This window comes from Tenebrio molitor, chromosome 3 (assembly GCF_963966145.1).
Source record: "Tenebrio molitor chromosome 3, icTenMoli1.1, whole genome shotgun sequence".
In the NCBI taxonomy this organism is placed as follows: Eukaryota; Metazoa; Arthropoda; class Insecta; order Coleoptera; family Tenebrionidae; genus Tenebrio; species Tenebrio molitor.
Genome location: NC_091048.1, coordinates 30,491,134 through 30,514,939, shown reverse-complemented (window position 1 = coordinate 30,514,939; position 23,806 = coordinate 30,491,134). Strand labels below are relative to the sequence as shown.

General features: G+C 37.6%; 6 protein-coding genes across 9 annotated transcripts; all 6 read left to right on the top strand.

Annotated features, from left to right (window-relative positions):
- Positions 1–229: 229 nt before the first annotated feature.
- LOC138126214 (uncharacterized) lies at positions 230–1,563 on the top strand. Its single transcript, XM_069041943.1, has 5 exons — positions 230–526; positions 577–801; positions 852–1,115; positions 1,165–1,359; positions 1,408–1,563. Exons 1-5 carry the CDS (start codon positions 461–463, stop codon positions 1,516–1,518), a joined length of 861 nt encoding a protein of 286 aa, XP_068898044.1. The 5' UTR covers positions 230–460; the 3' UTR covers positions 1,519–1,563.
- A 36-nt stretch (positions 1,564–1,599) lies between these two features.
- LOC138126215 (uncharacterized) lies at positions 1,600–2,494 on the top strand. Of its 2 annotated transcripts, XM_069041944.1 has the most exons (4): positions 1,600–1,738; positions 1,787–2,011; positions 2,057–2,314; positions 2,369–2,494. In XM_069041944.1, the coding sequence occupies exons 1-4, from the start codon at positions 1,673–1,675 to the stop codon at positions 2,477–2,479; spliced, it is 660 nt and encodes a 219-aa protein (XP_068898045.1). In that variant the 5' UTR covers positions 1,600–1,672; the 3' UTR covers positions 2,480–2,494. The 2 variants fall into 2 exon arrangements, with proteins under 2 accessions (XP_068898045.1, XP_068898046.1); XM_069041945.1 differs by lacking the exon at positions 2,369–2,494 and having other exon boundaries at positions 2,057–2,360.
- A 9,239-nt stretch (positions 2,495–11,733) lies between these two features.
- Positions 11,734–12,881, top strand: LOC138126861 (uncharacterized). The gene is made up of 5 exons (XM_069042661.1): positions 11,734–11,844; positions 11,895–12,119; positions 12,170–12,433; positions 12,483–12,677; positions 12,726–12,881. The coding sequence occupies exons 1-5, from the start codon at positions 11,779–11,781 to the stop codon at positions 12,834–12,836; spliced, it is 861 nt and encodes a 286-aa protein (XP_068898762.1). The 5' UTR covers positions 11,734–11,778; the 3' UTR covers positions 12,837–12,881.
- Positions 12,882–12,929: 48 nt separating this feature from the next.
- On the top strand, positions 12,930–14,173 carry LOC138126860 (uncharacterized). The gene is made up of 5 exons (XM_069042659.1): positions 12,930–13,056; positions 13,105–13,329; positions 13,375–13,632; positions 13,687–13,881; positions 13,938–14,173. The coding sequence occupies exons 1-5, from the start codon at positions 12,991–12,993 to the stop codon at positions 14,052–14,054; spliced, it is 861 nt and encodes a 286-aa protein (XP_068898760.1). The 5' UTR covers positions 12,930–12,990; the 3' UTR covers positions 14,055–14,173.
- Positions 14,174–18,680: 4,507 nt separating this feature from the next.
- Positions 18,681–22,204, top strand: LOC138125937 (uncharacterized). 3 transcript variants are annotated; one of them, XM_069041506.1, is made up of 5 exons: positions 18,681–18,795; positions 21,141–21,365; positions 21,411–21,668; positions 21,723–21,917; positions 21,972–22,204. In XM_069041506.1, the coding sequence occupies exons 1-5, from the start codon at positions 18,730–18,732 to the stop codon at positions 22,086–22,088; spliced, it is 861 nt and encodes a 286-aa protein (XP_068897607.1). In that variant the 5' UTR covers positions 18,681–18,729; the 3' UTR covers positions 22,089–22,204. The 3 variants fall into 3 exon arrangements, with proteins under 3 accessions (XP_068897607.1, XP_068897608.1, XP_068897606.1); XM_069041507.1 differs by lacking the exon at positions 18,681–18,795 and adding an exon at positions 20,955–21,092 and having other exon boundaries at positions 21,141–21,302; XM_069041505.1 differs by lacking the exon at positions 18,681–18,795 and adding an exon at positions 20,956–21,092.
- Positions 19,113–20,884, top strand: LOC138125938 (uncharacterized). The gene is made up of 6 exons (XM_069041508.1): positions 19,113–19,369; positions 19,424–19,848; positions 19,899–20,123; positions 20,173–20,436; positions 20,486–20,680; positions 20,729–20,884. Exons 2-6 carry the CDS (start codon positions 19,783–19,785, stop codon positions 20,837–20,839), a joined length of 861 nt encoding a protein of 286 aa, XP_068897609.1. The 5' UTR covers positions 19,113–19,369; positions 19,424–19,782; the 3' UTR covers positions 20,840–20,884.
- Positions 22,205–23,806: the final 1,602 nt, after the last annotated feature.

The following is a 23,806-nucleotide window of genomic DNA, read 5'->3' as shown; positions in this document are numbered from 1 at the left end:
TTCTTGGTCTAATTACAACCTAATCCCGTTAATAAAAAACAATAAGTCCATCGTTGCACGAAAATTTGCATAAATTAATTAGTTTATCGCAAGTTTGACTGCATTCTTACCAGGCTGTAGTGTGTTATAACAATTTTTATAACTAATTTACCCGCTTGACAGATCGTGTGACAGCTTTACTTACCTGTCGATTTTTGATTTTGTGATTTTACTCCTGAAGTCATTTAAATATTTTTTGGGGTATTAATTACGAAAAAGCAGAACTCCATAATTCGTCCCTACCATTTTATCACGTTTTTCTTCGAGCGTTAGTAATTTTAATCCCTCCCACTTGAGCGTTATTTACCTATGTTGCAACGACCACTATTTTTTGAGCTTCTCAAAAAAAAAAAATCTTTTGTATAATCTCAGCAAACTGTGCCAAAAAACCGAAAACTGTCAGTTTATTTTTCACTTTGCAATGAACACAGCAGCTTTTGCTCACCTCTTGCGCCACCTGCTCTTCCTCTTTTTCACGTTGAAACTCGTGAGTTCCTTTACCCCAGAGCTAACCAATTACAAAACAAAACTTTCCAGATGAACGGGATAATAATGATCATAATGTCGGAAAATTGCAAGAGGATCTTCGACTCTAACGAGATGCTCCCCATCAACACCCTAGCCCCCCGCCACGCTATCTACATCACGATCGACTTCATGTCGAGCTTCACCAATGGCCTAGGTTTCGTAATTATCGTCGCCAGTTTGATAGGCTTTGTGGGGGCGACTTACTTGTACAAATATCCCCTGTTGAATTTTTCGGTGATCGTCGTTTTGTCCGTGTGTTGAATACCTGCACGATTTTTTCCCAGGCGGGGATGGTGTTCCTCTGTACAACTCCCATGGAGTTCGCATCCGGACTGATGTTGTCGAACATGGTTAGCAGCTTTAGGACCATCATCCGCAAAAAGATGGACGAGTTGTTCGACACCAGCAACAACATAGACCCGGAGAGATTAAAACAATATGCCGTCAACGGCGATTCGTTTTCTGCCGAGGTGGCGTTCGACGGCTGGAACAAGGTGTACGAGGGTAGCAGGTTCAATCATGCAAACGTGGACTACATGCATTGGAACGTGAGCGACACCAAATCCGATCATAATATTTAATGAACCGTTTATTCAGCTCGGATGCTGCGGACTAACCGGACGCCAGTACTGGATCACCACCATTCCCAGGAGTTGCTGTTCGCAGAATTATCAAGGGTACAAGTGCACACTCAGTGTTGCCCACAGTCACAGTTGTCTCTACTATTACGACAGTTTTAAACAGTGCTTGAACACTCTGAGGATCGAGTGTTTCTGTTTTGCGATACTATCAGTAAGATGACACTAATTTTTCACCAGGACGTGGGGATTTTTGTTTCAGTTGTTTACAGCACTGGACGCATTGTATCTGGCTTACCTGAGAGTCAGATATCCGACCGGCAACTACAACACGGATAGTTCCGATTCAAGCGACGAGGACGAAGAGTATTAATTAGTCCTGTAGATTAGATTTTCTTATAATAAATTGTTTACGTTATCGGTGACTTGTCAATTGTTATTTAAGAGTCCCTCGATGCACACAATGACGTCTAGTTCTATAGAAACTAAACTGTCAGCTGTCAAATATCTTGCGCTCAAAATTCAAAATGAATACCGCAGTTTTCGTAAGCTTCCTGCGGCATCTCCTCTTCCTCTTCATCGCGTTAAAATTCGTAAGTCCTTCCCTGCTCGTGGTACGACTAATCGGTGAGAATTTTCAGGTGAGCGGCGTGATAGTCGTGTTGATGTCGGAAGGGTGCAAGAATACTTTCGACGAAAACGAGATCATCCCCTTCAACGCTGAAGCTCCCCGACACGCCATCTTCTTATCGATAGATTTCCTCGTTGCTTTGCTCAACGCGCTCGGTTTCCTCATGATTGTGGTGAGCTGCATCGCGTTCGTCGGGGCCATTTACTTGCACACCTACCCCCTGATCAACTTTTCGGTAAGGTGATCGCTCCAGAGGACGACGTGCAACGACGGTTTTCAGGCCGGGCTGACGTTCCTGATGTTGGCTCCATCCGAAATGACCGCTGCGTCCGTGTTGCACAACTTGTCTTACAGTTTCACTAAGATGATTTTCAAACCGATGGGCGTCCTGTTCAACACTAGCAACCGGTTCAACCGCACCACGCTGCGCAGTTTGAAGCTGAAGAATCCCCATGAGACGCCGTTCCGGTCGGGGTGGAGTATGGCGTACCAGGGTAACGCGACCAATCACTACATGCTAGACTACATTCAGATGAATGTAAGACAATAGGGGACTGTTTTTCTTTCAAATTTCTTTGGTCTTATTTGACAGCTCAAGTGTTGCGGCTTAACCGGGCGGCAGTTTTGGACAACGATCGTACCGAGGAGCTGTTGTTTGATTGCATTCTTACCACGCTGTAGTGTGTTATCGCAATTTTTATAATTTTACCGCTTGACAGATCGTGTGACAGCTCTACTTACCTGTCGATTTTTGATTTTGTGATTTTACTCCTGAAGTCATTTAAATATTTTTTGGGGTATTAACTATGAAAAAGCAGAACTCCAAAATTCGTCCCTACCATTTTATCACGTTTTTCTTCGAGCGTTAGTAATTTTAATCCCTCCCACTTGAGCGTTATTTACCTACGGTTGGCTTCAAAAAAAACGGGAACTGTCAGAAAAAGTTCTGTCAGATTTTATTAAATTTTTATAGTTTGAAACGGCCTTTTAGAGTTTAGGTTAAAAAACTGCACTTATGTGTCAGAAATACTACTGTCAAATGGACACAAATTGACATAAATTGACAAATAAAATTTCCAATTCACATTAGGTCAAATTTCAATTCCCGTTTTTTTTTAAGCCAACTGTACCTATGTTGCACCTAGGTTCTCGATTATAAAAGGTAACGACAACGGTTGCGCCAATATTTCCATCTCACTTAATTTTGAGTCTATGCAAGTCGAAGCCACCGTGAAAATACAGGCCGCGACCAAGAAATAGTGACGTCACGAAATCCGGCTGACTATAGTCCAATTTTTACCCTTTTGCGATGACGTCATTATCTAATAACTTTACATATGTTTGAGCTAGGATCAGAAACAAATTTGAATTGATCATAAAGTTCATTCACATTGGATTTTCCTCTCAAGGTCAAATAGTTTAGTTTTTTGGCTTTAATTATGTTTTGTAAATAGTGACATGCAGCTAACCAACATAATGCGATTTAGCAATGCTCAATCCAACCTGTACGGTGTTTACCTGCATGTCACTATTTACAAAACATAATTACAGAGCCAAAAATTTAATTATTTGACCCTGAGAGGAAAATCCAACGTGAATGGACTTTAAATAACTATAAATGTGTCAAATTTGTTGACAATTGCTTCGAAAGGTTATGTTTGTAATCAATGTAATAAGTGAAAGAAATTAAAAATTGTCAAATTGACAGGAGCATAAAATAACCTCAAAGTGACCATCAATAAATAAACGTGCCTTTTTTTTTTGTTTTTTCTGTTTCTGTCGTTTCAATAAAGAGAAAGCGAGGAAGGAAATCGTGACGTCACCTCAAAAGGGTAAAAATTGGACTATACCGTGCTTATTCACAATGGACATAAACTTGACATAAGGCATAAGAAATTCATGATACATGCAGTGGATATATGTACTATTAATTTTTACGTAACTTATGAGAAGTGACCTTAGTGAACATTATTGTTGTGTAGAAAAAGGCATGAAGAATCATATTCGAGTTATATGGACATGGACACATAAATTATTTTCCAGTTGCCCAAATTTACAAATTATTCTTACGTATCTCTTATGTATTTCTTATGTCTTATGTCCATTGTGAATAAGCATTACTGTGTAACTTATAATACCCAATATAAAGAAAATTATACACTACTCAAAAAATAAAAGTAGTCACTTTTTTGAACTTCGATATTTTTTTATATTTTAATGCAGTATGTGTGCGATTTCGAAGGGCTTGCAATCGCAGAAAACGCTCATCACCTGCCGCAGTTTTACTCTTTGGACCTGTACCTGCTCGCCTTGTTACGGTACCTGTTTTTCGGTATCGTTTCCAAAGCTTCCACACAGTTTCCTGCACAACCCCAAGCTGTTTGGCAACATAAAGTTGTGAATGTCCTTCTTCGCGTAACGTTACAGCTCTAATAACTTCTGTCGACGTTAATTGCTGAGCCATTGCTTCTTTTAAATGTTAGTGAACTGTCAGAATGATCTAATGTTGTTTAAGACTAAAATGGTCCAAAGTCTGTTTAAACATGTCTTCTTAAGTGATTTTTTTCATTTTAGTTTTTGTATTGATCGAACATTTGAGGCTCTAAGTTTATTATAACAAGGAGCATTCGCGTACAATTTTGTAATTACTTTAATAAATGACTGTTCAATATACAGGGTGCGTCTACTAAAACTTTATATCCGAATATCTTTTTTAATTATCAATTAAGGTAAACAATATTTAGCAATATTATATATCTCAATGACCTCTTGACATGTGCTTAACAAAAGTTAACGAAACCTGCAAGGATACAGAGTTATTTGAAAAATAACCGCAGTAAAAAAATTTTTTTTTAGCTTTTTCTCAGATTACGGAGTTTAACATATTCAGCTGTGGCCTCTGTATCTCCCTGTAGTGTTTTTATTACACTTTTACTGATGACTACGCAATAAATTAGTGTTAAAAAGAACTAATTTTCCAGCTATGTTCAAAACAGAGTTTATGCGTAAAAAGTTATTACGAATTTGTTTCACAGATTACTCATTTTTCAGCAAATAATTTAGATACGTCAATTTGACGGGGCATTGTTATCTTATTTTATTATTCTTTTATTACTGAACTATTCGGTAAAATACAATAAAAATTCAAATAGGTATGTATGTACAAACTCCGGTGTAGGTACGTGTGCATCCTAGGGATCAGTCTTCTCTGGAAAAATTTACTAAACTATTTTAAAGTAAGTTTTCAGTAAAACGAATTTAAATGTTATTAATTTTATTTTTTAAACAATGAATCATGGAGTACCCGGTACCCTCCTAATTTTTTTGTTTTTATTTATAAAAGTGGCTGTTATGGAGGTGGGTGCGTCAAGCTTAAAAAGGGGGTGAAGGTGAATAAATAATTTAAGCACATACTAAATAATAACAATTAAAATATCTGCAATAAATTTGTTTGGGGCCTAATGGGGGCTCCAGGAATTGTTCGGAACCAAATGGGGCTCCTGGGTTTGCTCAGCCTAATGGAGGCTTCTCTGGTTTGATTGTAGGCGCGCGTGAACTGACACACCGTATCGTTTTGTGTAAAACGTTTATTTACATTTATGTACAATTGTTTGGACCGTACGACCGTACTCGAGATGTTGGATAAATGACTTAGTGACTTCTGACTGTGACTGTTCTACCCTGAGTCCATCTCGGTCCTGTCGTCTCAAATCTCTATCATTCACCCACGCAGGGGTGGTTCTCGTTCTGAAAGGAGGGGGGTGGCTCTACGCCCCGACAAAATTCAACAATGTAACACGAATTAGCAGCAAAGAAAATTTTAAAAATGTACTCAAAACAATTATAACTAAATAAGATGCTCAAAATTTATTTCGACCATTTACTTCCACACACCTTTCAATTTTGGAATAAAAACTCCGTGAAGTTCTTGTTGCAGGATCATTTCATATGGATGAAATTTCAAAGACTTTAAAGTTCTAATAATCGTGCTTTGTGAGACATTCAGTGTAGCCGCTACTACTCTTGTGCTTGTGTGTGGATTTTCAGTTACCTAATCAACAACGGCATTTTGAAAGTTAATATTTTTGGGGAGTGCATGCCTTACTCGTGGAAATTCTTTAACACTGCCAGTATCTTCAAACAGCTTTACAATTCATCTGATATTCATTTCGGAAAATTTATCATTTTGTTGACGGGCCTGAAGAATTCTTGCTGCGGCTCGATAGCACCGGTGACACTCTCCATACGTAAAAATAATATTAATTTCCTCTTGCTATGAGAACAACATCTTGTATAAAAGATTATTTCAAAGATTTCACGAACTTTTTAACTTTGACGTTGTCAAATAATAAATTAATTATGTTTTTTTTTTTTTTGTAAATTAGTAAGCCGTGAAGTACTTTTTTACGTAAATACACACTAGTGAATGAAGTCTGAAAATTGTCTTTATTTAACATTAATTTATTGGTCAATAATAAGCACTAGGATGATTATTAGGCAGAAAATCTACACAGAAACATTTGATATGCATGTTAAAAGTTATAATGTTAGGAAATGCTGAAAATAAATTTTTTTCATAATTTTTTTTTTTTGAATATTCCTCTTCTGTCCAGATCCTTGTTAATTTTTGTAGTGCCTATGTAAAGAGGGCAATGCAGCCTTTATTAAGACTAAATATCGTTGAGCAGTCATTTAAAATAACGAAGATATTCAAATATAAAGTTTAAGCAGACGCACCCTGTACATTCCAAGTTTGATTCAAATCCCTTAAAATATAAAAAAAATATCGAAGTTCAAAAAAGTAACTACTTTTATTTTTTGAGTAGTGTATATTTCAATGAGTAAAACTGAATATTGTTTGAAGAAAAATAATTATTATGATAAAAAACAATAAAGAGGGTTTTCCTCATCACCTTAGAGGTACCTACCCAATACATGCGTTGGCTCTTGTGGAGGCCTATCTCTATGTGTTTTATAAGTTTAACTATTAAATTTAAGTAATTTTCTTTTTGGTGGATCTTTATTTTGGGTGCTAATTTGGTCGTTGATTAATTTTGAATAATTATTAAGAAATATATTGGCAAAGATATGACTATTTCAATATCAATTATCAATATCGACTTCAATGTTTTGTCACATAAAATACATTTGTCATTAATTTCTTCTGCATATTTTTCCAATTTTAACATTGTCAACTCCCGTAAAATGATCCTTTGCTTACCGCTTCTTAGAAACGCAGTTTCATATTTATCAGAAATAAGCTCACTAAATACCTATCTGATGTGTCTTAATAAAAGTTTCAAAGAATAATTCAGGGGGTTGTTTTTTAGAGCATCTCTTGTTAAATTTTTTAAATATTCACCAACATTTGCAGAGTCATTTTCACCACAGTTGGTAAAATTTATAACAAAATCTGAATTGGTGGTAATGTATGTTAAACAATTTTCACAACCGTTAACAAATTTAATTAGTGAATGTGCACAGTATGCGGCAATATACTGGGTGCCCCAAAATTCGCGGAACAACTCAATGAGGTAATGTCAATTCATGTTAGAAAATAACGAGAAAAATAATTAAAAAATTCTATACCTCTTAGATTTGAAGATATGGGGGCCCAAAAGGTGCAGATTTGATCTCATTTATTTTAAATAATAAAAAAGATTTTGACTATTTGTCTTTTACTAGCCAGTGGCCTAATAATTTTGAACGATTGTGATCAGGTTTGCAATTATTTTCTCCATTATTTCCAGCATTTCCAAGTAGTAATTTTATGTTCGTTTTACCTCAAACAGCGTACGGCAACACGGCTTTGATTTTTCCCTCTCATTTCCATGGATACAACAAAAATTAAATATTTGCAGACTATTGGGATGCATAGAATGTTTTTAAATGTTGCCACATTTAGTGTAACGAATAGGTCCATATCTTCTACAAAAAAGAAGATTGATTTTTTTAAACATTTTTACCTGATCTCTTAATGACTACTTAACAACGTACTACTACGTTGTTCCGCGAATTTTGGGGCACCCAGTAGAACAAACATGACAATATAGCAGAATTTGGGGATGTATCAAATGAATTCTTTAATATATCTGAAAAGAAAGAGATGTTTTCAGATAACCGAAAAAGACCATTATCATTTTTATTTCTATCATCTTTTAAAGAAAATGTTCCAAATTTCGCGGACTTTAATTTAAGAAGGCTTAAAAGTTTTAATTATTGTTGGTCTTTTTCTTGCCACCTCTAATAGAACAGCCATTCCATTATGACGGACGGGACAAATCGGAAACATTTATTCAAAAATTCTTTTTTTTTTTAATCAATTAGTACTTATATTGAAACAAGATTTGACAATACTGTTCAATGTGATCCAATGATTCATTTTATTGCTAAGTTTTACCGCCTTTATTGTTTACTTGTTTTTTTTTAATTGCAAAGTTGAATGACGGACGGGACATGAACATAATGTTAAAATAAATTCTAAGTGTATTATCTACAAAATATGCGAAATTATTAATAAAACAAGTAGAATTGATATTACACTGATGTTGTAATTTTTAAATCAATGAAATGTAACAGTCACGTTGTTTAAGAAATGGTGAATGAATAAGTGATTATTGATTTTTTTAAATCATGATGGACGGGACAATAATTACTTTCAATTTTAATATACTTTATTTTACCAACCATTACAATAAACAAGTACTTTTAACTACAAAACGAACAAAAATAACAATAATTCGTACTTCATTTTATAAACAAAGTTCAAAATTCAAAAATCGTAATAAGAAAACTTTCTGTTTATGAGTACTTGTCGGTAAAGGGTTTTTAACTTTTTTGAAGGCTTTACTCAATGTTTGAGGACATTTGCACGCACACAACTGAGAACCTGATAATTTCAACTTTTCCTCCTGCTTTCTTCAACTTTTTCCTGAATCTTCTTTTACGAGCCCTTTCAGATATTCTTTTCTTGTTCGATAAAACAGCATTACTCTTCAATTAAACTCTTTCTCCTGCTCTTTCTACTCTCTTTCTTTGTGCGTCATGTTATAGAAACCCTTCTCCCTTATTACTTGATGTAATCTTGTGTCAGTATCGCCGCGAAACCTTTTTATTTTGTTTTTTGAATCTTTCTTTCCTCTTTGCATCCATTTTTGTCTATATGTACAAAAAATATGCATAAACCATTTATTAGGCAGATTTCGTTAAAAGTTAATGTAAATAACTAAAAACTATTATAGGAGTAATTTTTATATCACATGTTTCATGTTATTATTTATTTTATGACGGACGGGACAGGAAAAATGGTGCTCTAATGTTCGCAAATGGCACCATATATTTTTTTTAAATAGTTCCTCTTTATATATCAGTCCTTCTACTTTAATACATAAAAGTAACAATAACCGATTCAAGAACATTATGGTTTATTTTCAATTATTTTGAGTTTTGCATGACGGACGGGACACGAAAAACATACTTTTTGTAAACTTGTGTAAAAAAATATGCATACATACCTTTGTAACAAAGACACACTGAACAATTACGCCTTAATTGTATGACACAAAAACATTTTTGTTACATGTCAAAATATCCGAAAACAGTAACTACCAGCTAGTAGATTTTGATGCGAATTAGAAGCTTTTTGCAAGCGCTCTCATTACGAAAGTGTTTTTTCATTTAAATAAAAAAAAATATTTAAACGTTCAGATTCAAATGTGATTTTGGACATTTTAAATCCAAAGTGACATTTTTAACAAATCGATTTTCAAAAATAGCTAAATTCATTTTTTGTTGAAACGGTTTCATTTATCGTGGAATGGCTCAGGGATCCATCGTTTCTGGTCATTTTATCGACTCTTAGAACCGATGACTACGAAATGTTTGACACAGACTGCTGAATGTTTTGTTGGATTAAATGACTCCCTATGAATGCATTTAATCCATCTTTTTTTTATTTCTTCATCTTTTGGAAAAGAAAAGGTGGTCACATACTGTAGTACTGTCGTAATTGCTTGAACAATTAATTTCAGGCATATTTAATGAAAGGAAAATAGACTCACCCTCACCCAGGTATATATTTAGTCAAATTTTTAGCGCTTTTGATAAAATGATGTTTATTATTATATCCTAAAGGGCACCAACCAAAAGTTTTTTTATACCTAACTAATAATATACAGTGCATTTTTTTTAACTGTTGCCATAGGGAATTGCATGGTAAAACTTATACCCCCTGTTAACTTTTGTTCTGATGAAAATATTCAAACCATTTTTGGATCTAAGTTGGAAGATTTTTTAAACTATCGTATAGATTACAATTCAATATCCTAAACTGTCGAAAAAGTTGTGAAAAAAATAATTTCTAGCGCGCCGGAATAATAGTACGTCGAGCGGCCGCCAGAATAGCATCCTTGTCGGCTCAACTCAACCAGCACCTGACCATCTCCACTTTTGACTTTTGTCTTTTGTCACTTTCATTAAAAAAATAAATAGGGAGATCACCTCGAGGCTATGATTAAATTAGCTTTTGGAAGGCAGAACATGTAAACATTTATTTATTAAAGAAAACAAAACGTTAACGCACAAATAACTCAACAAATTAACAGAAATTATTAAAAGAAATGTTGAAAGTGTTCGACTGCTAGACAATGTCCCAAGCGATCTTGAAGATTTCTTCGCGTGTTTTTCTTGCCCTTAATTCCTCCACAGTTTCTGGTTGATCTTTTATTTTTTTAACTGTTGCCGCAGGGAATTGCATGGTAAAAATTATACCCTCTGTTAACTTATGATGATCCACTGCAGATTTGGTGCAAAATTTTGTTTTTGTAATCATTAATAAGACTACGTAATGCATACTGTTTGAACAACGAACGACAAGCAGTTTTATTTTACTAATTTTACTCTTCAAAGTTGAAATTAATGAACGTAAATAATTTGACAAAAAACGTAGTAGGCGATATGGGAACAAAAATTAGGTTTTATATTTTAATTTATTATTTATTTTAATCATAGCCTCGAAGAGATCTCGCTATTTATTTTTTAAATGAAAGTGACAAAAGTCAAAAGTGGAGATGGTCAGATCTCAGGTGCTAGTTGAGCCGACAGGGACGCTATTCTGGCGACCGCTCGACGTACTATTATTCCGACGCGCTAGAAATATTTTTTCACAACTTTTTCGACAGTTTAGGACATTGAATTGTAATCTATCCGATAGTTTAAAAAATCTTCCAACTTTGTTCCAAAAATGGTTTGAATATTTTCATCAAAACAAAAGTTAACAGGGGGTATAAGTTTTACCATGCAATTCCCTATGGCAACAGTTAAAAAAAATGCACTGTATAGCTTTCACTTATTTCATTTATTGAAAAACACAAATTTTACAATGCACTTCAAACACGGCCACCATATTAGCTGACGCTAACAGCATCAATCAATCACTTGACAATCAATTACCGTTTTTCACTTATTTAAGAATCGTCTTCAACCTAAATTTGGTAAATATAAAAAGACTACCACCTTTAATTTATCACTTTAACTTTTCTCAACTATTTTTTACACTTTTTAAAAAGAAAACTTGCGAAAACGGAACTACTTACACGTCGCGATCAACGAACAAATAGACTGTTCCGAGTTCCCGCTCGACGCATGGCGTGTACGGTAAGCCGCGGCATGTGACGTCAGATCACGTGACACAAGCTTTGGTCGCGGCCTCTATCTATCTCGGAGGTTACGTGCAAGTTAATCTGTTCGACACGATACAAACATCCCGTAAAATTGTCTATACTTCTGTCTTTGTGACGCTCACGGCATTTGTCGATAATGTCCTCTCTTTTAATTTGGAGTCTCAAAAATGAACAATGAGTTGTCGCTACCTTATTTATCATCGAGAACCTTAATGCTGGAACGACCACTATTTTTTGAGCTTCTAAAAAAAAAATTCTTTTGTATAATCTCAGCAAACTGTGCCAAAAAAGCGAAAACTGTCAGTTTATTTTTCACTTTGCAATGAACACAGCAGCTTTTGCCCACTTCTTGCGCCACCTGCTGTTCCTCTTTGTCACGTTGAAACTCGTGAGTTCCTTCACCCCAGAGCTCACCAATTACAAAACAAAACTTTCCAGATAAACGGGATAATAATGATCATAATGTCGGAAGATTGCAAGAGGATCTTCGACTCTAAGGAGATGCTCCCCATCAACACCCTAGCCCCCCGCCACGCTATCTACATCACCATCGACTTCATCACGAGCGTCACCAATGGACTAGGTTTCATGATTGTCATCTCCAGTTTGATAGGCTTTGTGGGGGCGACTTACTTGTACAAATATCCCCTGTTGAATTTTTCGGTGATCGTCGTTTTATCCGTGTGTTGAATACCTGCACGATTTTTTCCCAGGCGGGGATGGTGTTCCTCGGTGCAAGTCCCATGGAGTTCGCAAACGGACTGATGTTGTCGAACATGGTCAGCAGCTTTAGGACCATCATTCGCAAAAAGATGGACGAGTTGTTCGACACCAGCAACAACATAGACCCGGAGAGATTAAAACAATATGCCGTCAACGGCGATTCGTTTTCTGCCGAGGTGGCGTTCGACGGCTGGAACAAGGTGTACGAGGGTAGCAGGTTCAATCATGCAAACGTGGACTACATGCATTGGAACGTGAGCGACACCAAATCCGATAATAATATTTATTGAACCGTTTATTCAGCTCGCATGCTGCGGACTAACCGGACGCCAGTACTGGATCACCACCATTCCCAGGAGTTGCTGTGCGCAGAATTATCAAGGGTACAAGTGCACACTCAGTGTTGCCCACAGTAAAAGTTGTCTCTACTATTACGACGGTTTTAAACAGTGCTTGAACACTCTGAGGATCGAGTGTTTCTGTTTTGCGATACTATCAGTAAGATGACACTAATTTTACACCAGGACGTGGGGGTTTTTGTCTCAGTTGTTTACAGCACTGGACGCATTGTATCTGGCTTACCTGAGAGTCAGATATCCGACCGGCAACTACAACACGGATAGTTCCGATTCAAGCGAGGAGGACGAAGAATATTAATTAGTCCTGTAGATTAGATTTTCTTATAATAAATTGTTTACGTTATCGGTGACTTGTCAATTGTTATTTAAGAGTCCCTGGATGCACACAATGACGTCTAGTTCAATAGAAACTAGACTGTCAGCTGTCAAAAAGCTTGCGCTCAAAATTCAAAATGAATACCGCAGTTTTCGTAAGCTTCCTGCGGCATCTCCTCTTCCTCTTCATCGCGTTAAAATTCGTAAGTCCTTCCCTGCTCGTGGTGCGACTAATCGGTGAGAATTTTCAGGTGAGCGGCGTGATAGTCGTGTTGATGTCGGAAGGGTGCAAGAATACTTTCGACGAAAACGAGATCATCCCCTTCAACGCTGAAGCTCCCCGACACGCCATCTTCTTATCGATAGATTTCCTCGTTGCTTTGCTCAACGCGCTCGGTTTCCTCATTATTGTGGTGAGCTGCATCGCGTTCGTCGGGGCCATTTACTTGCACACCTACCCCCTGATCAACTTTTCGGTAAGGTGACCGCTCCAGAGGACGACGTGCAACGACGGTTTTCAGGCCGGGCTGACGTTCCTGATGTTGGCTCCATCTGAAGTGACCGCTGCGTCCGTGTTGCACAACTTGTCTCACAGTTTCAAAAGGATGATTCTCAAACCGATGCACTTCCTGTTCTACACTGGCAGCCGAATCAACCAGACCACGCTGCGCAGTTTGAAGCTGAAGACTGCCCATGAGGCGCCGTTCCGGTCGGGGTGGAGTATGGCGTACCAGGGTAACGCGACCAATCACTACATGATAGACTACATTCAGATGAATGTAAGACAATAGGGGACTGTTTTTCTTTCAAATTTCTTTGGTCTTATCTGACAGCTCAAGTGTTGCGGCTTCACCGGGCGGCAGTTTTGGACAACGATCGTACCGAGGAGCTGTTGTTCTCATCACTACGCGGGGGACAAGTGCACACTCAGTGTGGCTTACAGCCGGAGTTGTAATTACCACTTCCATAAGTACAATGCCTGCATGAATTTGCTGTTCGTCCAAATGATGTGCTTTTCGATCTTAGCCGTAAGAAAGAGCAGCGAGTGACTGATCTTCCGTAACGAGACTCGCTTTTTTTTTAGCTGATGACAGCTATAGATTCTCTCTATTTGGCCAGGATTAAAGCCAAGTATCCCAAAGGAGACTACAGATCTGAATCTTCTTCAGAGAGTGGGGGTGATGAACAAGGAGTGGCATAAATTGTAGTGAATTTTAACAATACAAAGTGTTTGTTTAGAAGTCTGTTCATGCTGTTTATTTGGACTACACTTGATATAAAATTTACTTAACTAAATTACTATTAAAAAGTTTAAAAATTGTTTATTCTTCAAGTATACACCTCTCTAAACAAGAAAGCCAACTGTCGTTAAAAAAAATAGCCAAAATTACTTACGTGTCCTTTGGTGAAAAAAGTGATGATCAGCGCATACTACAAAAGAAGTTTTTCATTTGGTGCCAGAGCTAGGGCGGTACTCCAAGTACCGCCCCTATTGTCATTGTGACAGCAATAGTCACAATATTGTGGTCATTTTTTGCAAGTGATTACACGTTCTACATCTCGTCTTGCATGGAGACTACAGAAACAAAGCTGTCATCTGTCAAATCTCTTGTCTCAAAATTCGAAATGAATCCGACCCGCTTCATGACTTTCCTGGGCCATCTCCTCTTCCTCGGCGTCACTTTCACAATCGTAAATTTTTTGTCTTCACGATGCGAATAATCGACGGCACAACGATCGTACCGAGAAGCTGTTGTTCTCATAAGTTCGATGCACACAGTGACGTCTACACCTTTTCCAATTGTAGTTCAGAAAGTAAGAGATTAATTTCAGAAAATATCAAATGTAGTTCAGATTAGTAAGATGTATTTCAGAATGTGTTAATTGCATTTCAGAAATGTATTTCAGAAGGTGCTAATTGTATTTCAGAAAAATTAAATGAATTTCAGAAAAGGTGAATTGTATTTCAGAAAATATCAGTTGTATTTCAGAAAATAATAATAAAATTAAAACCTACGCAAAAACTGATCTTCGGGTTCTACAAGTTAGAATCATTGGCGTTGTCGAACGAAGACTCCTTTACTTGGAACAAATTTTATGTACATAGATTTGGCAAAAGACAGAAATGTTCTCCTCAGTAATACACAATTATGATGCGTTCTGAAATGCAAATGATACTTTCTGATTTACAAATGATATTTTCTAAATTTCATATAACGTTTTCTGAAATACAATTTACCGATCTGAAATACAATTTACGATTTCTGAAATACAATTTATGTTATGTCTTGGGATAGGGGATCGGGAGCGTGTGCAATCACTACCAGTGCCCAGTCATTACTGTCTTTTTATTGACTCCCCACTATTTACATTATCTACAATACTACAATACTACTACAATACTATGACATCTTCCCCTTTTAAAAAAATTACAATTTTTCTGGACGTCTAACCTTTCGTCCAAACTTAGAGATATAAATTGTTCTTCGTGTGTGTGATGAGGAAGCAATTTTATCTTGCTCAGTCTCGCTTACTTCGTTGTCTTCCTTATCACTCGCACTAAAATTATCACTGCTTAATTCTATTACATGTGATTCCTCATGTGCTTCATCTTCACTTTCAGAATCAGAAATATATCCAGAATTGTTTATAAAATAAGGTTTAAGAAAATATCTATTCCTTCTTAAGATTACATCACTACCATCCTCCTTAACTAAATAGGATCTATCATTAAATTTTCTAACTACATGTCCGATTACCCAAATATCGTCTTTCCTGATGTACACTTTATCACTTGCCTTTAAAGGTTTTAAAAACTTAACAGACTTGTGATAATACATCTTTTGTTTACTTTGCCTCCGTACTAACATTTGACGTTGTTTTTTAAAATCAATATTCTTTGGAAGTAATAATTTACTTTGGATAGGTATCAGCGTTCTTAACTTTCTATTAAAAAATAGTTCGCACGGCGACAAAATACAGTAATCTACAGGGGTGTTTCTATAATCTAACAAAGCTAGTTCTAATTCTGTTTTTGACTCTATACATTTTTTAATAATATTCTTAACAGTTTGAATGGCCCTTTCGACCATTCCGTTTGATTTCGGATATTGAGGACTAGATGTGACATGTTGAAAATTCCACTTTTTAGCAAACTCTTCGAACAAAAATCCTGCATATTGCGTACCATTATCAGATACTAAAGTTTGTGGAATTCCCAATCTCCCAAAAATATTTTTTAAAACACGAATCACTGTCTCTGCCGTTATATTATTGACTTTAAACACCTCTACGTATTTAGAAAAATAATCAATAGTGATTAGGAATTTATTTCCGTTATATTCAAACAAGTCACATCCGATCTTTTGCCAAGGATACTCTGGCACCTCGTGTGGTTTGAGTGGTTCCTTAAAATTATTTCGGGAATATTTTCGACATACTTCGCATGACATTACTCTATTTTCAATATCACGGCTCATGCCCGGCCAATAGAGTACTTGTCTAGCCTTTAAAATACACTTGGTAACTCCTAAATGACTCAAATGAATAAGATCTAACATTTCTTTCCTTAAAGTTTCTGGTACAACCAAACAATTTCCTCTATAGACTAAATTATCGATAATTACCATTTCTGATCTCACACCAAAATACGCTTGTGACTCTAACCTACACTTTGCTTTAGAATTAGGCCACCCTTCTTTAATGTACCTCGATACTATTTGTAAACCCTCATCTTTCCGAGTTTCAATACGAAATTGTTCATTTTTTGCTGGTGAAATAGGAAAATGTTTTCTTAAATAATTTACCTGAGCCTCATACTCATTAGTAAAAATTTTTGTTTCGTCGTTCGGCATTTTAATTCTACTAAGAGCATCTGATATGTACATTTCCTTTCCCGGTTTATACCTAACATCTAAGTCATAAATTTGTAAATCTAAAAGCATACGTTGCATTCGCATTGGACAATCGATCAACGACTTCTTGAAAATATGTGTTAACGGCTTATGATCGGTTTCGACCACGACCTTTTTCCCATAAATATACTGGTGAAACTTTTTCGCCCCGTATACTATTGCAAGCATTTCCTTCTCAATTTGAGCATAGCACTTTTGAGTGTTACTCAATGACCTTGACGCGTAAGCTACTGGAGCACCTTCCTGTAACAATGCTGCGCCTAAGCCATCCTTAGATGCATCTACTGTCAAAGTTAAAGCTTTCGATGGATCATAAAATCTTAAAACTGGCGCTGCTGCCATGTTATGTCTTGGGATAGGGGATCGGGAGCGTGTGCAATCACTACCAGTGCCCAGTCATTACTCTTTGATACAAACATTTTTATACTACAACTATTATTTTTATAAAGAGCCGGAACTGTGATGTATCCCAAGATCTTAATACGACTTCCTGTATATTCCATTAATCTGGTATTGTCTTTTATGATTTTTACATTGCCAAAGTATTTTTTATAAACAGAAAATGGAATAACATTTACGTCAGCTCCACTATCAACTCTAAATTTGACATCTTTGTTGAAAATTTTTAAATCAACCATCCAATTGTTTTCATTGTTGGCATTATATTGTACCAAATCTACAAATAACCCTTCATCGCGATCAATATTGCTAATTCTCCGATTCTTACAAAATTTAGCAAAATGATTGTATCCACCACAATTTTTGCATTTTTTACCATAAGCTTTGCACTCACGTTGCTTATGTAGTGAACCGCACCTATTACAATTGTACATATTGTTAGCATCAAATGATTGTTTATTGTCGGCATTAAAGTTATTGGAACTTATCTGCGTTTGTTGATGATTTTTGAAATGCGCTCCTCTCTGTCTGCTGCTCGCTTCTTCTCTTTTCCCATCTCTGTCTCGGCCACTTGCAGTCCCTTGACGTTGTACCCTTTTTTGTCCATCTTCAGTTTTTCTCACTCCCATAACTGATTGGAATTCGTCTGTCCTTCTTCCACTTGTGGTGCACAAAATTTCCATTTGCTTGTTCGTTATCTCTGCCGCCTTGCAGATATCAACAGCCTTCACCAAGTCTAAATGTTTTGTTCGCAAAAGCCTGTCCTTCACGTTCTTATCTCTGATACCCAACACCAATCTGTCCTTTATCAGAGACTCGCTCAGTGTCCCAAATTCGCAATTTTCACTTAGCTGCTTCAGCTGCGTTACGTATTCATCCACGGATTCTTCTTCTCTCAGGTCCCTTGAGAAAAATATGTACCTCTCGTAGGTCACATTGATTGTAGGAGCAAAATACGCTGTGAATTTCGCTTGAATGCTTGCGAAACTCGTCTTTTCTTTCACACTTTCGAACTTGAAGGTATTGTAAATTTTCAGAGCCTTGTCTCCAACGCAGTTAAGTAAAACCGCCCCCTTGTACTCCTCAGTTTCCTTTTCCGCCTTCGTCGCTTGCAGATAAATGTTTAACTTTTGCACAAAAAAGCTCCATTCCGCTGCGTTATCTCCGTGTAACTTTAACTCTGAAGGTGGTTTTGCACTGTTCTGCATTTTGCTGTTTTTTCTTTTTTCCACTTTAGGAATTCACTTTTCACTTTTCAAACTTGACTTTCTCGTTGAATTTGTCTTTTTTCCGACTGCGCCATGTTATGTCTTGGGATAGGGGATCGGGAGCGTGTGCAATCACTACCAGTGCCCAGTCATTACTGTCTTTTTATTGACTCCCCATTATTTACATTATCTACAATACTACAATACTACTACAATACTATGACAATTTACTAATCTGAAATACAATTGATGATTTCTGAAATACAATTTACTAATCTGAAATACAATTGGAAAAGGTGTAGTTCTATAGAAACTAAACTGTCAGCTGTCAAATATCTTGCGTTTAAAATTCAAAATGAATACCGCAGTTTTCGTAAGCTTCCTGCGGCATCTCCTCTTCCTCTTCATCGCGTTTAAACTCGTAAGTCCTTCCTTACTCGTGGTGCGACTAATCGGTGAGAATTTTCAGGTGAGCGGCGTGATAGTCGTGTTGATGTCGGAAGGGTGCAAGAATACTTTCGACGAAAACGAGATCATCCCCTTCAACACTGAAGCTCCCGACACGCCATCTTTTTATCGATAGATTTCCTCGTTGCTTTGTTCAACGCGCTCGGTTTCCTCATGATTGTGGTGCGCTGTCTCGCGTTCGTCGGGGCCATTTACTTGCACACCTACCCCCTGATCAACTTTTCGGTAAGGTGACCGTTCGAGAGGACGACGTGCAACGACGGTTTTCAGGCCGGGATGACGTTCCTGATGTTGGCTCCATCCGAAGTGACCGCTGCGTCCGTGTTGCACAACTTGTCTCACAGTTTCAATAAGATGATTTTCACACCGATGGTCGTCCTGTTCAGGACTAGCAGCCGGATCAACCAGACCACGCTGCGCAGTTTGAAGCTGAAGAATGCCCATGGGCGCCGTTCCGGTCGGGGTGGAGTATGGCGTACCAGGGTAACGCGACCAATCACTACATGATAGACTACATTCAGATGAATGTAAGACAATAGGGGACTGTTTTTCTTTCAAATTTCTTTGGTCTTATTTGACAGCTCAAGTGTTGCGGCTTAACCGGGCGGCAGTTTTGGACAACGATCGTACCGAGGAGATGTTGTTTGATTGCATTCTTACCACGCTGTAGTGTGTTATCGCAATTTTTATAATTTTACCACTTGACAGATCCTGTGATAGCTCTACTTATACCTGTCGATTTTTGATTTTGTGATTTTACTCCTGAAGTCATTTAAATATTTTTTGGGGTATTAACTATGGAAAAGCAGAACTCCAAAATTCGTACCTTAATGTTGCAACGACCACTATTTTTTGAGCTTCTCAAAAAAATTTTTTTTTTGTATAATCTCAACAAACTGTGCCAAAAAACCGAAACCTGCAGTTTATTTTTCACTTTGCAATGAACACAGCAGCTTTTGCCCACTTCTTGCGCCACCTGCTGTTCCTCTTTGTCACGTTGAAACTCGTGAGTTCCTTCACCCCAGAGCTCACCAATTACAAAACAAAACTTTCCAGATAAACGGGATAATAATGATCATAATGTCGGAAAATTGTAAGAGGCTCTTCGACTCTAACGAGATGCTCCCCATCAACACCCAAGCCCCCCGCCACGCTATCTACATCACGATCGACTTCATCTCGAGAGTCACCAATGGACTAGGTTTCATGATTGTCATCTCCAGTTTGATAGGCTTTGTGGGGGCGACTTACTTGTACAAATATCCCTTGTTGAATTTTTCGGTGATCGTCGTTTTATCCGTGTGTTGAATACCTGCACGATTTTTCCCAGGCGGGGATGGTGTTCCTCGGTGCATGTCCCATAGAGTTCGCAAACGGACTGATGTTGTCGAACATGGTCAACAGCTTTAGGACCATCATTCGCAAAAAGATGGACGAGTTGTTCGATACCAGCAACAACATAGACCCGGAGAGATTAAAACAATATGCCGTCAACGGCGATTCGTTTTCTGCCGAGGTGTCGTTGGACGGCTGGAACATGGTGTACGAGGGCAGCAGGTTCAATCATGCAAACGTGGACTATATGCATTGGAACGTGAGCGACACCAAATCCGATCATAATATTTATTGAACCGTTTATGCAGCTCGGATGCTGCGGACTAACCGGACGCCAGTACTGGATCACCACCATTCCCAGGAGTTGCTGTGCGCAGAATTATCAAGGGTACAAGTGCACACTCAGTGTTGCCCACAGTCACAGTTGTCTCTACTATTACGACAGTTTTAAACAGTGCTTGAACACTCTGAGGATCGAGTGTTTCTGTTTTGCGATACTATCAGTAAGATGACACTAATTTTACACCAGGACGTGGGGGTTTTTGTCTCAGTTGTTTACAGCACTGGACGCATTGTATCTGGCTTACCTGAGAGTCAGATATCCGACCGGCAACTACAACACGGATAGTTCCGATTCAAGCGACGAGGACGAAGAGTATTAATTAGTCCTGTAGATTAGATTTTCTTATAATAAATTGTTTACGTTATCTTTTCTTATAATACCTAAATTGTTTACGTTATCGGTGACTTGTCAATTGTTATTTAAGAGTCCCTGGATGCACACAATGACGTCTAGTTCAATAGAAACTAGACTGTCAGCTGTCAAATATCTTGCGCTCAAAATTCAAAATGAATACCGCAGTTTTCGTAAGCTTCCTGCGGCATCTCCTCTTCCTCTTCATCGTGTTTAAACTCGTAAGTCCTTCCTTACTCGTGGTGCGACTAATCGGTGAGAATTTTCAGATGAGCGGCGTGATAGTCATGGTGATGGCGGAACGGTGCAAGAATACTTTTGACGATAACGAGATCATCCCCTTCAACGCTGAAGCTCCCCGACACGCCATCTTCTTATCGATAGATTTCCTCGTTGCTTTGCTCAACGCGCTCGGTTTCCTCATGATTGTGGTGAGCTGCCTCGCGTTCATCGGGGCCATTTACTTGCACACCTACCCCCTGATCAACTTTTCGGTAAGGTGACCGCTCGAGAGGACGACGTGCAACGATGGTTTTCAGGCCGGGATGACGTTCCTGATGTTGGCTCCATCCGAAATGACCGCTGCGTCCGTGTTGCACAACTTGTCTCACAGTTTCACTAAGATGATTTTCGATCCGATGCGTGTCCTGTTCGAGACTAGCAGCCAAATCAACCAGACCACGCTGCGCAGTTTGAAGCTGAAGACTGCCCATGAGGCGCCGTTCCGATCGGGGTGGAGTATGGCGTACCAGGGTAACGTGACCAATCACTACATGATAGACTACATTCAGATGAATGTAAGACAATAGGGGATTGTTTTTCTTTCAAATTTCTTTGGTCTTACCTGACAGCTCAAGTGTTGCGGCTTCACCGGGCGGCAGTTTTGGACAACGATCGTACCGAGGAGCTGTTGTTCTCATCATTACGCGGGGGACAAGTGCACACTCAGTGTGGCTTACAGCCGGCGTTGTACTTACTACTTCGATGTGTACGATGTCTGCATGAATTGGCTGTTTGTCCTAATGATGTGTTTTTCGATCTTAGCCGTAAGAAAGAGCAGCGAGTGATTGATCTTCCGTAACGAGACTCGCTTTTTTTAGCTGATGACAGCTATAGATTCTCTCTATTTGGCCAGGATTAAAGCCAAGTATCCCAAAGGAGACTACAGATCTGAATCGTCTTCAGAGTGTGGGGGTGATGAACAAGGAGTGGCATAAATTATAGTGATTTTTAACAATATATAGTGTTTGTTTAGAAGTCTGTTCATGCTGTTTATTTGGACTACACTTGATATAAAATTTACTTAACAAAATTACTATTAAAAGTTTAAAAATTGTTTATTCTTCAAGTATACACCTCTCTAAAGAAGAAAGCCAACTGGCGTTAAAAAAAAATAGCCAAAATTACGTGTCCTTTGATGATCAGCGCATACTATAATAGTATTTTACAGTAGAAGTCCATTAGGATAGCCTTTACTGCCGAGCCAGAGATACTGGCGAGGCTGTAAAGGCCCTAACGGACGTGTACTGTACAATAGTTTTTGTAATATCTCTATGATTCGTTCACAATTATCTTTTTAAAATACATTTTTTTCAACGCCATCGAAAAAACCGAATGATTAATAAGTGTGTTAAGGACGTCGTCATGTCAACCGTTGTTTGTGAAAAAAAAATTGTTTCAATGTTGTTTGTCAGATTTGTTCAACGCTTCACTTTCCGTTGAAAATAAATGAATGAAACCAATAAAAAATCGCAGTCAAGATATGCCCGATGTCCGGAAGTGAGGTAGGCATCGTTATTGCCTGCAAAATCGCGCTTGTGTTGGTGTTAAAATTCTGAAGCATCATCTTCGATCTCGTCTACATCTGCTAGTGGCATACGGATTTCGATTAATTCAAGGTGTGTCCCATAACATTAAATATTAATTATTGTATCAATTGTAAAAAATTTGAAAAATAAAGTTTAGATCTACGTTGTTATAGTTATTTATTCCATGCTGATCCATTATATGTCAGTAATACCTTAGATACCGTAACCATTATGATAGTCATGACACCCTTGGGAATTATACTAGGGAATTATAAATTCTTAATTCCCTTCAATGTAATATCCGAAGAATTCAACAAAAATAAAGCGACAATTCTTGAATTTACCACTAAAATTTAATTGAAGGTTACACAATTAGGGGAGACCGGGGGAATGGGGCCACCTTAAGGGAAAGCATGAATATTATTTTTATTTGGGTGAGTTTGTTTATCATTATCAGACAAAGTTAAACTTTAACATATTTCTTATCAACCTGAATCCAGAGATAAGGACAATTTTTAAAATTTTTAGATTTATAATGAAAATAACTCAACCCTACAGATGGCCTGATTACCCCAAAACCAATTAGAATTAGAATTAAAAAATGTTGTTATCTTTGATAAAAAAAAAAAAATTAAAAAAAATTTGTTACACAGTCTAGGACTGGTTTACAAATCTATGAGGGGCATGATGACCAACTCAATAGACCGGGACCAATGGCTTAACGTGACTTCCGAATCACGAGACAGAATATAGCCTTTTTTTTTTATTTTTTATTTCGCCCTGGGTCGGAATCGAACCCGCGACCCTCGCGTCCCTGAGCCGAAACGGATACACTTCATTAAGTGTATCTGCCCCAGTACAGTCTTTATGCGCCTTTATTTACATCTAAAATTAGATCAAAACTCACGCTTTGGCTTTTTATTTTATAAAACACCAACTGATGTCACCACAATGATGATTTTTGCTATACAACTTATTCTTCCTTCTAGAATATGGCAGCACCCTATTTTGAAGGAAATAAGAACGCGGTTTTTAAAATATAGGGGTGGCCTTATTGCCTCTGGTGGCCCCATTGCCCCGGTTTCCCCTATGTAAAATTTTATAAAATATTTCTTCTAATTTGTCAT

Bases quoted from the DNA above. Each gene is read 5' to 3' on its own strand.
- LOC138126214 (XM_069041943.1), top strand. From the start codon at position 461: ATGAACACAGCAGCTTTTGCTCACCTCTTGCGCCACCTGCTCTTCCTC. The intron at 527-576 runs GTGAGTTCCTTT...AAAACTTTCCAG, and splicing joins TCTTTTTCACGTTGAAACTC to ATGAACGGGATAATAATGAT. The intron at 802-851 runs GTGATCGTCGTT...ATTTTTTCCCAG, and splicing joins ATCCCCTGTTGAATTTTTCG to GCGGGGATGGTGTTCCTCTG.
- LOC138126215 (XM_069041944.1), top strand. From the start codon at position 1,673: ATGAATACCGCAGTTTTCGTAAGCTTCCTGCGGCATCTCCTCTTCCTC. The intron at 1,739-1,786 runs GTAAGTCCTTCC...GAGAATTTTCAG, and splicing joins TCTTCATCGCGTTAAAATTC to GTGAGCGGCGTGATAGTCGT. The intron at 2,315-2,368 runs GTAAGACAATAG...CTTATTTGACAG, and splicing joins TAGACTACATTCAGATGAAT to CTCAAGTGTTGCGGCTTAAC.
- LOC138126861 (XM_069042661.1), top strand. From the start codon at position 11,779: ATGAACACAGCAGCTTTTGCCCACTTCTTGCGCCACCTGCTGTTCCTC. The intron at 11,845-11,894 runs GTGAGTTCCTTC...AAAACTTTCCAG, and splicing joins TCTTTGTCACGTTGAAACTC to ATAAACGGGATAATAATGAT. The intron at 12,120-12,169 runs GTGATCGTCGTT...ATTTTTTCCCAG, and splicing joins ATCCCCTGTTGAATTTTTCG to GCGGGGATGGTGTTCCTCGG.
- LOC138126860 (XM_069042659.1), top strand. From the start codon at position 12,991: ATGAATACCGCAGTTTTCGTAAGCTTCCTGCGGCATCTCCTCTTCCTC. The intron at 13,330-13,374 runs GTAAGGTGACCG...GACGGTTTTCAG, and splicing joins ACCCCCTGATCAACTTTTCG to GCCGGGCTGACGTTCCTGAT. The intron at 13,633-13,686 runs GTAAGACAATAG...CTTATCTGACAG, and splicing joins TAGACTACATTCAGATGAAT to CTCAAGTGTTGCGGCTTCAC.
- LOC138125937 (XM_069041506.1), top strand. From the start codon at position 18,730: ATGAATACCGCAGTTTTCGTAAGCTTCCTGCGGCATCTCCTCTTCCTC. The intron at 18,796-21,140 runs GTAAGTCCTTCC...GAGAATTTTCAG, and splicing joins TCTTCATCGCGTTTAAACTC to ATGAGCGGCGTGATAGTCAT. The intron at 21,366-21,410 runs GTAAGGTGACCG...GATGGTTTTCAG, and splicing joins ACCCCCTGATCAACTTTTCG to GCCGGGATGACGTTCCTGAT.
- LOC138125938 (XM_069041508.1), top strand. From the start codon at position 19,783: ATGAACACAGCAGCTTTTGCCCACTTCTTGCGCCACCTGCTGTTCCTC. The intron at 19,849-19,898 runs GTGAGTTCCTTC...AAAACTTTCCAG, and splicing joins TCTTTGTCACGTTGAAACTC to ATAAACGGGATAATAATGAT. The intron at 20,124-20,172 runs GTGATCGTCGTT...GATTTTTCCCAG, and splicing joins ATCCCTTGTTGAATTTTTCG to GCGGGGATGGTGTTCCTCGG.